This window comes from Podarcis filfolensis, assembly GCF_964270895.1.
Source record: "Podarcis filfolensis genome assembly, chromosome: 6".
Classification (NCBI taxonomy): domain Eukaryota; kingdom Metazoa; phylum Chordata; class Lepidosauria; order Squamata; family Lacertidae; genus Podarcis; species Podarcis filfolensis.
In genome coordinates this window covers 67,674,022-67,688,865 of record NC_139609.1, presented here as the reverse complement: position 1 = coordinate 67,688,865, position 14,844 = coordinate 67,674,022, and the positions used below count along the sequence as shown (strand labels likewise).

The following is a 14,844-nucleotide window of genomic DNA, read 5'->3' as shown; positions in this document are numbered from 1 at the left end:
CCGCCCACCTGCTTTGTCTGTAAAGCATCCCCAGAAGCTAAGAGGTGCGTGTGGAGGGGGGAGGGAGGAAGTATGACTTGCGTTCTTGACAGATGTGTAGCTTCCATAGCATCTGGCCTGTGCCCTCAGAGCTGAGTTTCCTCCCTCCCTGGGATAAATTGCAAGGTGGCTTCCCAAGGAAAGGGTTGACCCAGCTTCACCTGCTTTCGGCTGTGAATAAGAATGACATGATACTTGAGCATTAGCCACAGAATCTCTATTTTCTGCTTTCATCACAAGCATTAGGGATTGGGTCAGGCTTCTGCCTGCTTTAAATGGGTGGATCCTAAAAGCACAGGATTGGGAAGGGAGGGGATATCATGTTCAAATCCATGTTAATAGGGAGGACCATCAACTTGTATGGTCGTCACATTTTATGCCAAGCAACCAGCTTAAAGTATGACACAAGCGAAGCCCAGGTGTGCCACATAATGATGCTGGTGGTACAACAAGCAGCTCCAGGTACGTAAAGTAAGTGATCAGGTGCAGGAGCAACCAAGGCCTGAGTAAGACTGACAACCTATTTCTTGTCTCTGAGGAGTAGAATTAATGTAGGACTACAGTAGTACCTTGGTTCTCAAATGCAATCCGTCCTGGAAGTCTGTTTGACTTCCAAAACGTTCGAAAACCAAGGCACGGTTTCTGATTGGCTGATGGGCCCCGGAAACAATGCCGACCGCCGAAATGGACATTCAGCTTCCGTAAAACATTCGCAAACCGGAACACTTACTTCTGGGCTTGCGGCATTCGGGGGCTGATTTGTTTGTCAGCTAAGCTGTTTGGGAATGAAGGTTCCACTGTATAACTCCCCAGCATCCCTAACCACTGGCCATGTGGCTGGGCAGTGGCACCCACCTGAGAGGTGCTGGAACTAAGAGAACGAGGGAGGTGATCATGGTGAGTTCCGGCACCTTTTTTCTAGAAAAATAGCACCGGCTGGGACTGATGGGAGCTGAAGCCCAACAACATCTTGTTGCCCACAAATACCCCATCCCTGCTCCAGAGCAGGTGTGGGGAACCTTTGATCCTTTATATGTTGCTGAACGACCACTCCCATCATCTTTAGCCATTGGCCATATTGGCTGTGGCTGATGGGAGTCACAGGCCAACAGCGTTTGGATGGCCAAGGGTTTCCTACACCACTCACCTTAGAGATTTGGACAAGGTCATAATTCATACCTAAAACTTTGGTTCACTTTGTGGAAGTCTGGCTGGTCATGGCTTGGCTAAGCTGGATTGTGGGTTAGCTTTGCTGTTGCTGCAAATGCCCTGTCAGTCATCTTGGTTGACCTATTCCAAGGCAACGTGTTCCCATGCTGCCATTGTTCGAGTTGGCAGAACAGAGCAGCTCTCTACTCAGCTACTCTCATGCTATGTTGTCATGCTATACTGTCTTGCATCATCCTTCCATGCTAACAACAAAAAAAAAGTGGGAGGGGAGCAGGTTGTTCCTTTTTGTCCTAGAGTGTGCCTGACACTTTCCTTGCCTCACTGCTTGTAATTATGAACAAATTAGAGCACCATTGTCCTCTGTAATAGTAATTTATGCACAGCATACCTTTGTTCACCCTCTCTGCTTTCATTCATTTATTTGGAATGGGAGTTGTGCATTTTCTCACATACAGATTGCTATGCATCCCAGTGAGTACGTCATCGTCCCAAACAATCAATTGCCCTATTTGTTGTTCAGTTGTGTGTGAGCAAATAATTCCCACCATTCAAAACAATAAAGAGGCGCAGGTTTTATTGACCTTGGTAAATGTTTAAGCCAGAAGGAAAGGCAGGAATGACTGCAGAGAAGGAAGTGGGAGTAATAGCCACACCTGCATAGTGTCATTAGGTCAAGCAAGCCTACTCCATGGTAGTTGCAGAGGCAGGAGGTGCACATTGGGCTGGATTGAAAGATTCAAATCTCATCTCTACACATGGTCAAGGGTGTGTGTAAGAGAGATCACATATTTCCTCCCCACTTGATGATTTTATTATATTTCTAAATATGCTGTAACCTGCCCAGAGTGGCTGGGGAAACCAAGCCAGATGGACGGGGTATAAATAAAAACATTATTATTATTATTACTACTCCCTGTTCCATCTCCAAGACCACCAGATATCCATGCATGGGTATAATGCTTTCATAGCATATACATGTGCAAAATCCAATGTGTGTTGACCTGCATATTCAACTTAATTGGAATATTCCACTCAAAATCTGGGAATACATTGTGCAGTTGGGGAGATATTGGAGAGAGTAACAATGCTATGAGTTAGGAAGTGGTGTGAGCAATGCTGCAGCCACAACAGGCATTGTAACCTTCCAATAGTTTGACTTCACCCCCAAAGGCACACTCCTCCATTGTCTCCCAACACAGCCAGATGCCAACAAACAACAACAACAACAGGAGTGATGTCAGTATTGCTGTCTGTGCCAAGTGTTTTGAATTCTTCTTCACACAATGCCATATGAACCATTAGTTTTTCTTGCCATTGTTTGAGAATAATCCAGCTTTCCTCATCTGGTCCTCTAGAGCTGGATTCATTTGTTCTCTGTCTGAACTCCAGCCTGCAAGAGTAGCCATGCTCTCTTGTGAACAATCAAGCTTATTTCCCCACAAATGATTTTTGAAGACAGTGCGGAGCTTTTACATTTGAAGTGGCTGTAGCTGAAATATTTCCCCTTGTTTAGTCTAGTAGTTACCATACTCCTAAAACTTATTTAAAAATGTTGGCTCTTGGAGAAGTCTAAAACCAAACAGAAATAAGGTTAGCTGTATTTAAAAATTCTTATTTATGTTCCAGAACAAACAAGTGAATAAACAAAATAAAACAACGTAAAGAAATGGGTTTTTAACTGACTGGCTGTTTTGTTAAACTTGTTCTGCTGTGTTCTTATCATGTTTTTATTTATTTTTGTTGCTTTAAGCATATACTGAAAAACCAGTATATAAATGAATCACTTAGAAAGTTGATCAGAGGTCAGGCTCTTTACTTTAAAGATGGTTATTGTGGTTCGGTTGTTCAAGATTGGTTGACAGAAACAAACTATAGTGCAGTGAGATTTGCTCAGTGAGCACCTTCTATGTATGATAAACATGGGTCCGGCTGCATCACCCTCAACTCACCAAATAGCTTTTGTTCCCTGAAAGGAAACTGCCCTTTCTCCCTTACTCACCCTTAAACCTGGAACTGCTTCCCAGCATGCCTCTGTGCAGCCACCTCCATTACTTCCTTCAAATTCCTCCTCAAGACTCATTTTGCCAGGAAGCCTTGTGACTAGAGCCCTCTCCCCATAACATAACACAGCGTTCACCAACCTGTTGCCCGCTGCCCATTGTTGGACTACAACTCATGGGAGTCCCAGGCAGCACAGCGAAGGCTGCTGTAACTAATCCAAAGTATGTTGTGTAGCTGGAATATTCTTCCCCTGTTTATAGTTCTATCTCCATTTCTGTCCATTGTTTCCTTGCATTCATTTTTGGATTGAACGTCCCTGGGAACAGGGCTCTCAACACTGCTCTATGTAAAGCCTCCATAGATAGTGCTATAGCAGCCTTCTCAAACCTGATGGCCTGCAGATATTGTTAGACTGCAGATCTGATCCTCTCTAGCCAACATGGCCAATGGTCCAGGGTGGTAGGAGCTTAACACAGGGGACAGCAAACCTTTTCAGCAGGTGGCCAGTCCACTGTCCCTCAGACCTTGTGGGGGACCGGACTATATTTTGGAAAAAGAAAAAAGAACAAATTCCTATGCCCCACAAATAACCCAGAGATGCATTTTAAATAAAAGGACACATTCTACTCATGCAAAAACATGCTGATTTCCAGACCGTCCTTGGGCCGGATTTAGAAGGCGATTGAGCCTTAGTTTGCCTACCCATGGTTTAACACCACCTGGAGGGCCCCAGGTTCTGGAAGCCTGTACTGTATAGAAATCTGTGCTGTATAGAATAACAATTAGCATCCTTTGTCATTCAACTTCTTCACCATGTGCTGATTCTGCCTGGATCCATTCAAGCCATGTTTCCCAACAAGTGAACTATTCTACATCTTTCAGTTGTATAAATTTGTTGGTTCCAAAGCCCTCAGCAATCCCTTTCTCTTCTTTACCTACCTGTCCTTTGGAATCTCCATCCTGTGTGTGTACTGTAGATGGCAGCACTGCCCTCTAGCGGAACACCAATCCCTCTTGATGGTATACCTCTGTCAGGTACCCTGACAGCAAGATAGCCAACCATGGCTTAAGAGGGGTCTACATGACCCAGAAGCTGTACGCCGGCTCCCTCGGCCAGTAAAGTGAGATGAGCGCCACAACCCCAGAGTCGTCCGTGACTGGACCTAACGGTCAGGGTCCCTTTACCTTTACACAAACAAAGGCTCTCACCACAGTGGCTCCTCTACTTTGGAGTACTGTCTGAATTCCAAGAGGCTCTTACAATATTGATATTAATTCATCTGTTGGTCAAACATTTTTAGAGAACTGCATTGTGTTGTTGGTCATATTTGTTCTTTCAATATTATGAAGTTTTAATGATTGGATGGTATGTCACCATGATATTAATTTTATGTGTTTGTGGTTTATAAATACTTGGATAAATAAATAAAACCAGGAAAGTGTTAAATTTCATTTTTTTAAAATGAATAATTTATTATTACAAACCCTTCCCCCAGTTTTTTCTCTGTTTCAGAGAAACTGGGGAAAGTTGTTTTCATTTACAACAGTATATTTCTTTCAGCATACTCCTCAAGCCTCTTAAAAAAAAGTGTCCATTCTAAAAAGAGAGTTGAGAGTGAGCCAGTTTAAAGTAGAAAGAATTGGGCATGATGAGACTCAAATTGAGGACAGGAATCAAATTTACCAAAGAATGTCCTGCAATTTAATCCTAAGCATGTTCAATCACAAGTTAAGCCCCATTGAGTGCAATGGCAGATATTCCCAATACCCCCCTTTCCCAGGGAAAGAATTGCAACACTAGGGGAACCAACGTTTTGGAGAGAACAAGCCCAGCTCTCAAGAGGGTGCCTAGCAGTGTCAAGAGCCAAGACAGGAAGTGAAACAGAACAGAATCAGAGGATGTTGGGGGATCATGATGATAAGTCTTGTCTGCTTTCTGAGAGATGGTTCTTGATGGGCTTACCATGTGGAATATATGGACTGTTATGAAAACATGCTGAATCAAACTAATACTGTAGTGGCCTTAAAACTTCTTCTTCTTCTTTTAGAAATCTCCCAAAACAGTAACCAGCATTTTGTGCTAAAGAAATGCACAGATAGGGTAAAATGATTGTATCCACCTTCTGCATTGTTTCTAACCCTTTCTGTATATTGGAGGTAGCCAACATGGTGCCCTGCAAATGTTGCTGGACTACAGTTGCTGTGATCTCTTACCACTGGCCATGCTGGCTGGGAGCTGTCGTCCACAAAATTTAGAGGGCCACTACATTAGCTGTCCCTACTGTATCCTTTCATCTGGATATCCTCATCCTGCATTAAGTAGTCTAACCCATTAACAGTGCAACCCTCCACTCAGAAATAAGCTCTACTGAGTTCAGTGGGACTTGCTCCTGGTATCTGATATAGGATTGCAGCCACGTAAGCACTTATACAAATAGACAACTCCCCTTGGCATTGAATTCCATAGGTTATTTTTACATTGTGCAAAGAAGTCCTTGGGATATCCTAGAATTAGCTTTCTATTAGTTTCATTAGACTGGATACCACCATTCTTTCGTTCTGTGTAAACATGCTTAGCCTCTTTTTACTCACTCTTGTTGCATCATATAAGGTTTCATAAACTGCCGACGGTTTAAACTTTCCTTCCCTGTGTGCAAGATGATCCATGCTTATTTCAGAGGTGCTTTTGTGAAGAAGATACTGCAACTTAGTCAGTGCTGTCCTGTTCTTGACGCCATGCGAGCTGGATGAGAACAGGAGACTGTCCAAGTCTGCTTGTGCAAGGGAATCACCCAGACATGTTGCAGTGGGGACTGTGTCAGTCTGACAAATTGATTACACAGACCCAGCTGTGCAAGTCCACTGGCACAAGGGTCAAAAAACAAGAAGTATCAGGCATGTGGTAGCAGAGAAGCTGGACCATTGGTCTGCCCTGCCCATCACCTTTTTCTACATCATCTCCTGCTGTGTCTCTTTCTGGCACGAAACATCTAGAATGCCACAAGTTATCCAAAAGGTTGTCATACTTGATAAGACTTCTTGATTCCATTATTGTGGTCCCCACAAATTCTGTCAGTGTATGGGAACCTCGAGGTCCTTCAGAATCCCAAAATGCTGAAATCAGGCCAGGTAGTCTCAGGAAAGCTTCTCCCCAACCCCTCCCCACCAAATCCATCCTGACCGAGGGGATACATGGATACCCGTGCCTTTCTGACAGCAGATTTAAGTTCCTTGTAATCAGCTCACTGTTCTTGGCTCTTCTTATTTCACCACTCTGCTCTTGCTGAGATGATGCAGCTGCTCATCTCCACGTAAGATCGCTTCCATCCTGGCTATGCCTACAACACTGCTGTGCTCGGTGCATTCCACCCATCTAACAAAGAGCGGCAACTTAAACTTGCTTCTGGGTGATGATGTCACGAATGCAATCGTACAGATAAATGTACTTATCCTAGAGAGAGAGAGAGAGAGAGAGTAGCAGAGAGGTGGGGGATAGAGAGATTAGGAGCTCTGCTCTCATCATCTCCCATGGACAATCAAAGAATCTGTAATAATACTCCAAGGTGAAAAGGGAAAACACAGCCAAGGATTGCCATCACAACAGGCCAGGAATTAGGTCCAGGAATTTACAGTGAACTAGGCAAGCATGTTCAGCTGGATCAAACTGCTAATGCAGCAGCAGGGGCACAAAACCACACTGTGGAACCCCTTATAGCTGCTCTATGGCTACAGGAAGCATGCAGGCTGCATATGTGAGCATTTCTGCAGCTAAGTAGCTTGGTCACTAGGGAGGGCCACATTCTTCTCTTCTGGCAATGTCAGGGAGCTCTAACTTGGTGTGTATGTGTGTATGCAGTTTAAGTTGTATGGTACACCTGTGCTGCAGCTTTCGGTCTGTGATAAGTCCTGCAATACAGTACACAGGATTTCACTCAGAAGGGCTTGAGCACAATGCCCTCTAGTGGCACAACTGTCACAAAGATCAGCTGATGTGGATAATACTGCAGTTTTGGGCATATGTACCTGACATACACAAACCTTTTTATGCAGTAAATGTGCATTTGTCTCTCATTTACTGTATAGAGGCTGGACATTTGCCCTAGAGGCTGGACATATTCCCTGCAGAAGATACTGCTGCTGAGACTGCATTTTCCCAGCGCTTGAAATTGCAATGGTTTGTCATGGGAAAACTGCAGTTCTTCTCTAAGGTAAAAAAGGTAAAGGTACCCCTGACCGGCTTTTGTCTGCAGACAGCTTCCGGGTCATGTGGCCGGGTCATGTGGCCATCAGTCAAGCAGAAATGCCGTTTACCTTCCCGCTGGAGCTGTACCTATTTATCTACTTGCACTTGACATGCTTTTGAACAGCTAGGTGGGCAGGAGCTGGGAGCGAACAACGGGAGCTCATCCCACCGCGGGGATTTGAACTGCCGACCTTCCAATCAGCAAGCCCTAGGCTCTGTGGTTTAACCCACAGCAACACCCGCTGTGTAGTGTACTTATTGCTATTTGATTTGGTGTTCCAAGCACGGATTGGACCTGCGCCAGTCACTGGTCACTCTTGGCTACTGATTGCTTTTAGTGTTGGTCACTCTTGTATGCATTTCAGGAAGCCCCTAGAGATCCTCTTCCCCAAGGATGGAATTCAAAGATGCGCTAAGGAAATTGCTCCGTTAGTGCAAGCATTTCCGCTTGACTGATGGAACAATCCTTCTTCCATGTGCTTTTCTGGGGACTCTCCTGACCACTCCCTTGAACTAATGGGGGGGGTGCACAGAGGGAGGAGGAGGAAGCCCCATTGGGCTAGCAAAACTCATTACACTGTCATCCTTTAGTACAACTATTTACTTGAATTCATCCCCCAAAGTCTTTGGAGATTATGAACTCTCCCTTTCCTGCATAGCATCACGACTACATCTAGCCTCTTTGAATTTTTCAAAAGATGAACAGCAGCACAAAATGATCCCAACCCCCCAGTTTATATTACATGCAGATGAAATAAATATCTCACAGAGTATGGAAAATGCTTTGGTTGATGATATGGAAAAGCCTGAACTGAAAACCTTGTTGACATCCCTCTGGCTTTGGTGAAAGAAAGCAGGTCCAAAAATATCTGCTGTGTGAAAGTTGCCCAATATTTCCCAGCCCTCCATGAATACGAGACAGATGGTGGCTGGAGAGGGGGAGAGGGCACTGAGCTGTAGAGACCCATCCAAAGGGCTTGCTATACAAGATCAGACGGAGTCATGACTGGAATTACCTACTTCCCCACTTTGAACCACAATATTGGATAGCCATGCAAAAAGTGTACCCCAGTACAGTAAAGGGAAAGTCCATCAGGCATCCCACGTCCTCCTTGACTAGCTTTAGGGAGACAGAAAGCACAGGGGTCCTGCAGGAGAGCAGAGCATGGAACAGCATAGTGTCCTTTGGCCTTGACACAGCTCTTGGCTACCATTGCTGCTCAAGCTTCCCTTTCTGCCCTTTACCTACCAGTGTTGGAGTCATGAGGCAGCAGCTCCTCACCAGCCTCAGAACAACACCATATACATCCACACTCTTCTCTCCTTTCAGCTGCTGCAGCAGAGTATCCAGGGCAATCAGCACCCCGATTGGGCCTACGCCGCCAGAACTGTGAAAGGGATAAAAAAAATCAAATAATTTTTTAAAAAATAAACTAGTGCACTCTTCAGCACAGGACAGTTCACAATACAATAAAAAAAATACCATCCATAAAACCATTAACCACTGGACATTAGTTAAAACCAGGAGCTTATAATTCCTCACGTCAACACAGCAAGTGACAATCACAACACAGGTGATCCTACCAAAACATCAGCATCAACCAAAGAGCTGGATGGATAGGCACGTCTTGGTCACAAAAACTGAAGACATGAGGCAGGGAGTTCCACATACTGGATGCCACTAGATAGAACCAGCAGGGGGTCAGATAGTAGCCCTTTTACTGATGGGTATCAGCTCAGTGAGATGGGAATGCCTACATCTTAGGATTGGCATATGCCCTCACTGGCACCATATGCTACCTGCTAAAAAGGGCTGCCTACTGGGCAAGAGCCCAAAGGTACCTGGAGAGGCAGGGCCTTACTTGCAATGCAGGATCAAGGGATTTGTTCTTTTCCGATATGGCACCAGTTGCCTGACAGTGGTGAGGAAGCCCACCAGGATCTCAGGGTCTGGAAATTCCTCTCCTTCCCCCAAAGGGAACCGGAACCGTTGCAGCAGTCTCTCCTTGGCCTTTTTCTCCTGACAAAGTAACAAAGACAATATGATAATTGATCTAGCAACTGTTTGGGAATGCAGTGTAGAGGGCAGGCCAATGCACAAATGAAGAATTTTGTCTAGCTCAAAAGCTTAGCTATGGTGACAAGGAGTTCTCCAATTAACACTCCCCGCAAACTCCCACTGGACTCCCATGTCCAGTGATATTGCTTCATTGTTCTTGCCCTTGCCCACGGCCCATGGCTTTCCCCCACTATTCCCAACTCACGTACATATTTCAGTCTCAGCTGAGTGCATGGCCATCCTGAAATAACCTTCTCTGGGCCTTGCTGTATGGTCAATGTCTCTGTGCACACAGGTTCACCCTCAGAGGGCCAGCATGAGTTGTCTGGAGCCTACACATACACACATAAAAAACAGGGGTTGTAGTTGCAGTTCCATTTGCCCTGACCACATGATGGCACCATTCAGATATAGCCTCCAGTTACATGGGAACCACTTGTGGAAAAGCAGTTCTTACACAGCCAGGATTCTAAACGGCACAGCTCTCAGTTCCAGGTGCCCAAACCGAACCTGTCCCATAGTTCTGTGCTATGGCCCCAGCGATTGCAGCTATCCCAGAAGGACCTGCCACTATAATTCTGTGGGTCTGCATAATGCATAATGTGGATCTTACGGGGCTGTTCGTCTGTCCAGGTAGTAGAGTGATGATGGTGTGGACTCCATGTTCCCAGACCAGCCCCCAGAATTCCTCCAGGGCCAGTTTGTCAGGTCCTTCAATAGCTATATAGTCCTTGGCCGAGTTACAGCCCTGCCAAAAGAAAAAGAAAAACAGAGTCTCATTTAGCAGAGTTAGCAAAGTGTCAGCGGCAGAGGATAAGCCTGGTCTAAGCTTGGATAAGGATTATCCTAGCTACAGGAGTAAGCTGCAGGTTATGGTATCTGTAACTGGCTTATTCCTCCATGGGAAGTTAGTTGGAGATGAGGCACCAGGAGTTGCTGGCAACTTTAGTGACAGATCAGAGGGTGAAATGAAAGCATATTTTCTTTCTTTAAGTACTTGTCTTAGACTAGATTTCTTGGTCTTGATAATCAGGGAACTTTGTGAACTAAACTACCCTAATAGATTGTCGAGCTCAGCCAGCTCCAGCCTGGTGTTCTTACATTTGGCCATGCTGGCTGGGGCTGATGGAAGTTGTAGTCCAACAAATCTGGAGAACACCAGGTTAAAGAAGGCTGGCCCAGGTACTTACTGCTATATAGATTCCCAGACAAGGTATTACATTTGAAATTTACTTGCTGTATCCCTCTTCCAGAAGTCAGCTCCCCATCCTCTTCCAGTGTATTATCTCCTATACCCACCACTGGCAGGCTTGTCACAAAGTTCCCACAATGCACTGTTTGCTTTTACTGTAATTACTTAACAATTATTTGTAACCAATGATCATGTACTTGGCCCTCCTTTGTCTCTGAATATACTTTTGCCAATTGAGCCACAAAAAGTGTTCGCCATTTTTGCACAATGGCACTTTATCAGGTCTTGTATTAATTTCAGGGGCTGCAATAGATCAATTGGTAGAACATGAGACTCTTAATCTCAGGGTCATGGATTTGAGCACCACGGGCAAAAATATTCCTGCAGTGCAGGGGGTTGGACTACATTACCTTTGTGGTTCCTTCCAACTCTACAATTCTAAGAACTCACTATTTATTGAGTAGTTTTTGCACACTTGGGCTTATTTCCTTTGAAGTGCCATTCCTTTTACACTTGTACATTTTGTCCCAACTCTCCAGTTTATCAATATTATTTTGATTTCTAATACAGTGGTACCTTGGGTTAAGTACTTAATTCGTTCCGGAGGTCCGTTTTTAACCTGAAACTGTTCTTAACCTGAAGCACCACTTTAGCTAATGGGGCTTCCTGCTGCCGCTGCGCCACCAGAGCATGATTTCTGTTCTCATCCTGAAGCAAAGTTCTTAACCCGAGGTAATATTTCTGGGTTAGCGGAGTCTGTAACCTGAAGCGTATGTAACCCGAGGTACCACTGTAGTGTCTTCAATAATGCCCTGCTTTTACTCATCCAGAGATGTGAGTGCTTTGTTTGCCACACTCTTGTCTATGTTCTTAAATACTGAGCCAAGGAACAGCCAGGATCGCAGAATCCACTTGTTACCTTCTCACAGCTTGGCAGCAGTTGAGTTGTACTTGCTATGACCTAGCCTTTTCTCTCTCACCAAAGCAAGGAAAAGCACATACTGCCATACCTCGTGTTACAGATGCTTCAGGTTGCGTTTTTTCAGGTTACGGACCGCCGAAACCTGGAAGTACCAGAATGGATTACTTCCGGGTTTCGGCAGTCACGCATGTGCAGAAGCGCCGAATCGCAACCCACGCATGCACAAATGCGCAGATGCGGGTTGTGAATGCTGTGGGTTGCGAACGTGCATCCTGCACGGATCACGTTCACAACCCAAGCGTCCACTGTACATTTATTTCATAACATTTCATTAAAAAGTATATACACCTCTTGATTTCAAAAGAAAAAAAACCCTCAATGCAGTGACACAAGGAACTTCTCCCTTCTATAGGAGTGCAGCATGCAGCAAAGACATCTGGAGGCAACAACAGAGGACCCGAAAGGAGGGAAATGAAATTCATGGTGGACTCACAGGGATGAGCCAGACATTCGTGAGGTCTGAGAAGGGATCTCGATCCAGCTGCGAGAACTTCACTTTTGAGCGATCATCTGCAAAACAGCCTTTGTGAGAAGGTGGAGGGTGGGGTGACACAGTGCGTCAGGCACAGCTCAGTCCTGTGCTGCAGAATTTCAGCTCAGCGCTTTATGCCCCACCCGTAATTCATGCACAACAACAATACTAACCACAAAACCTGTTACTCACAAGAGTTCTTGCTTGAGGGAAGGTTGATCTGTTGGTTGCCACTGCTAGAAAGTGGTGCTGCTGAATTGACTTCCTCTTTGGCAGCCTCCAGGAGCATCTGCTGATGGGGAGAAGCAAAGTAGAAGGGAAAAAAAAAAGAGAGAGAGAGAGAGAGAGAGAGAGGGATGGAGAAATGGGTTGGGGTGGACTTTTCACTATGATTGAGCATGCAGGATCACTGACCCCAGAGTCAATGGTGAGTACTTTAATCATTGATACAGCTGCTAATGCAGAGATCTTCAAAACATTCATTCCGAAGAGTTAACTACATTCTACATGCAGCTGGGTGTATATTTTCACAGCTTGAGCCTGAGCTGCCCTCATGGTGATAGTCGTGCATCTCTGATGCGGCCCAATCTGGTCACCCACATGGCATGTGGAGTTGGAGCACCCTTAAAACCCAGCATCCCTGTGTGCCAACCTCTTACCTCATACTCCCTTAGGAAGCCAGTGTTGGCCTTGGAACTGTTCTTTGCGTGGTGCTGAACAAAGTTCTTGAGAGGGACTGGATGGGAGCTTGAGAAAACATGAGAGATGGGTTTAATTATTCAGCTTCCCCATTCCATATCCCTCGAACATGAGCTGATGGCACAGCTGCCTTGAAAAGAGAACAAGACACTGTGGTCCCAGGAGACTTCTTGCAACTCCTACTGAACAAGAAGCCTCTGCTGCTATTTGAGGCAGGTCATGCCTATTTGCAATGAGTGTGGTGCCCTGGTTGCTGATCCCTATAGACCTTTCCAGATGATGAATGGGGAAACCAACCAACCAACCAACCAACCAACCAACCAACCAACCAACCAACTGGTTTTCCCCCTTTGCATTATACTTGGGCTAGCTCTGATCCAGCAATGTAATAGCCTGTTTGCACATATGGGTGGGGAAGAAGGAGTAGCCTCATTTCTGGGCACAATAGCTATGTTAAGCAGGGGGAGGGGTGGCTTACAGGAGAGAACTATGCATTTCACTGGAATGGAAGGGGAAATTAGGTATAAACTTACAGCTCCACTCCAGACAGGCCAATCTGTGGGTCTTCAGAGATCTTCTCTAGGATGCAGTTGTGCAGGAAAATGTACTGCCCCTGGAAGAGAAGAGCACACATTTTATGTACACGGAGACCCTGAAAGCACTGCAGTGCACCTTGAAATAGAAAGTCAACCAGGTCTAATCATTATAATGTGCAGCTGGGAGCTTCAGGCCTCTATTTCTGAACTTGCCAAAGAACTGATTTTTCTACAGTCTCTATAAATAAAATAAAAAAGAAGCTGCTTGCAAACCAGTTGACAGCCAATGCTTGTACCTCATCCTATGCTTATTTTTCAGTAGCTGCCCATTTTGTTCATTTGCTTCTCTACATGCCCATAGAGGATGCCCAAAGGATCCCACCCCTTCACTGAAATTAGGCTTGAAAGAAGCATTCTCTTGTAGCCACTAGAACAGTTTGCCATGTGCTCTTGGTTGCAGTATGTTTGTGTGTGTGTGTGTGCATGACAGCTTTTCTGGTTTGCCAATGTGCTTATGGACTCCAAGAGGTTGGCTGTTCCTGCCGTGTCTTGAGCCCTCCCCCAGGTCCCTCACTGCTGTTCCTTCTAGTTTCTGTTGCCCATTGTGTCTCTGGCATCTTTTCCATCCCTCCGCATTGGCCACAAATACCCAGCAGAAAGGGTAAGGCCATCTTGTGTCATTGAATGATTCCCATGTCAGGGCAACCAGCGACCTGAGAGGCAGCTCTGAGTTTCTCACCAGGGTCTGAATCATCCGGTGGCGGTTCATCCGCAGGCTGTAAATGGTGTTGAACACATCCACCACCTTCTCATACTTCATCTGTTGCAGGAGCCGATCCAGAGCAACAAAAGTCCCAGTGCGCCCCACACCTGCACTGCAATAATACAGGGAAAGAAGAGGCTCTTTCACACAGCTCACCTTGGAGGCCTTCATTCCTTCTCATTCTGTGCTCCCTACCTTTTGTGACCCCAGCAGTCAAGGAATTTGGGCAAAGAGGACACCTGATCATGCCAACCATGGCAAAGCAATGTTTACCAACTGAATGATTTTATGGCAGCATTTTTCTTGATGTTTCATTGCCTTTGCAGATTTTGGTAGTAATTGTCGGAATCTACGGGGGGTCGAAAGGCCAGCTGGCTCGGCCCCAGCTGGAGTGTCTCCCCTCAGCCTTGCAGCTGTGGAGATTCATCGACCTCTGCTCCGATGTATATCAGTGACTCAAGCTTGCAGACTTGAGCACACTTTACTCAGCAGTGTAAACTGTGCAACAAAAGAGGCTTGAGGCTGTAGACACATACTAAACTACGCATTCATTATACATAAATCAAGACAAAGAAAACATGGCATCTCTCCTTGCCGTCTTCTCGGAGAGAGACTAAAAAACAAAAGCAATACAGAGTGGAAGTTCTGCTCACGCCAGCAATCTGTGCTAGAATATAAACATATGTGA

General features: G+C 45.4%; 1 protein-coding gene across 4 annotated transcripts in view; it reads right to left on the bottom strand.

Moving 5' to 3' along the window:
• Positions 1 to 4,657: 4,657 nt before the first annotated feature.
• The window catches only part of LOC310764074 (receptor-type tyrosine-protein phosphatase V-like), a 52,641-nt gene continuing 42,454 nt past the window's right edge, over positions 4,658 to 14,844 (bottom strand). For 2 of the 4 annotated variants that reach the window (XM_083617287.1, XM_083617288.1), the window contains exons 28-37: positions 14,133 to 14,268; positions 13,391 to 13,470; positions 12,818 to 12,905; positions 12,351 to 12,450; positions 12,120 to 12,196; positions 10,126 to 10,260; positions 9,722 to 9,844; positions 9,316 to 9,473; positions 8,703 to 8,841; positions 4,658 to 6,661 (exon numbers count right to left, since the gene is read on the bottom strand). In XM_083617287.1, coding sequence (XP_083473413.1) covers positions 6,602 to 6,661; positions 8,703 to 8,841; positions 9,316 to 9,473; positions 9,722 to 9,844; positions 10,126 to 10,260; positions 12,120 to 12,196; positions 12,351 to 12,450; positions 12,818 to 12,905; positions 13,391 to 13,470; positions 14,133 to 14,268 — 1,096 coding nt within the window. In that variant the 3' untranslated portion in view covers positions 4,658 to 6,601. The remainder of the gene's footprint in view (positions 6,662 to 8,702; positions 8,842 to 9,315; positions 9,474 to 9,721; positions 9,845 to 10,125; positions 10,261 to 12,119; positions 12,197 to 12,350; positions 12,451 to 12,817; positions 12,906 to 13,390; positions 13,471 to 14,132; positions 14,269 to 14,844) is intronic. The other 2 variants (XM_083617289.1, XM_083617290.1) reach the window with 1 other exon arrangement.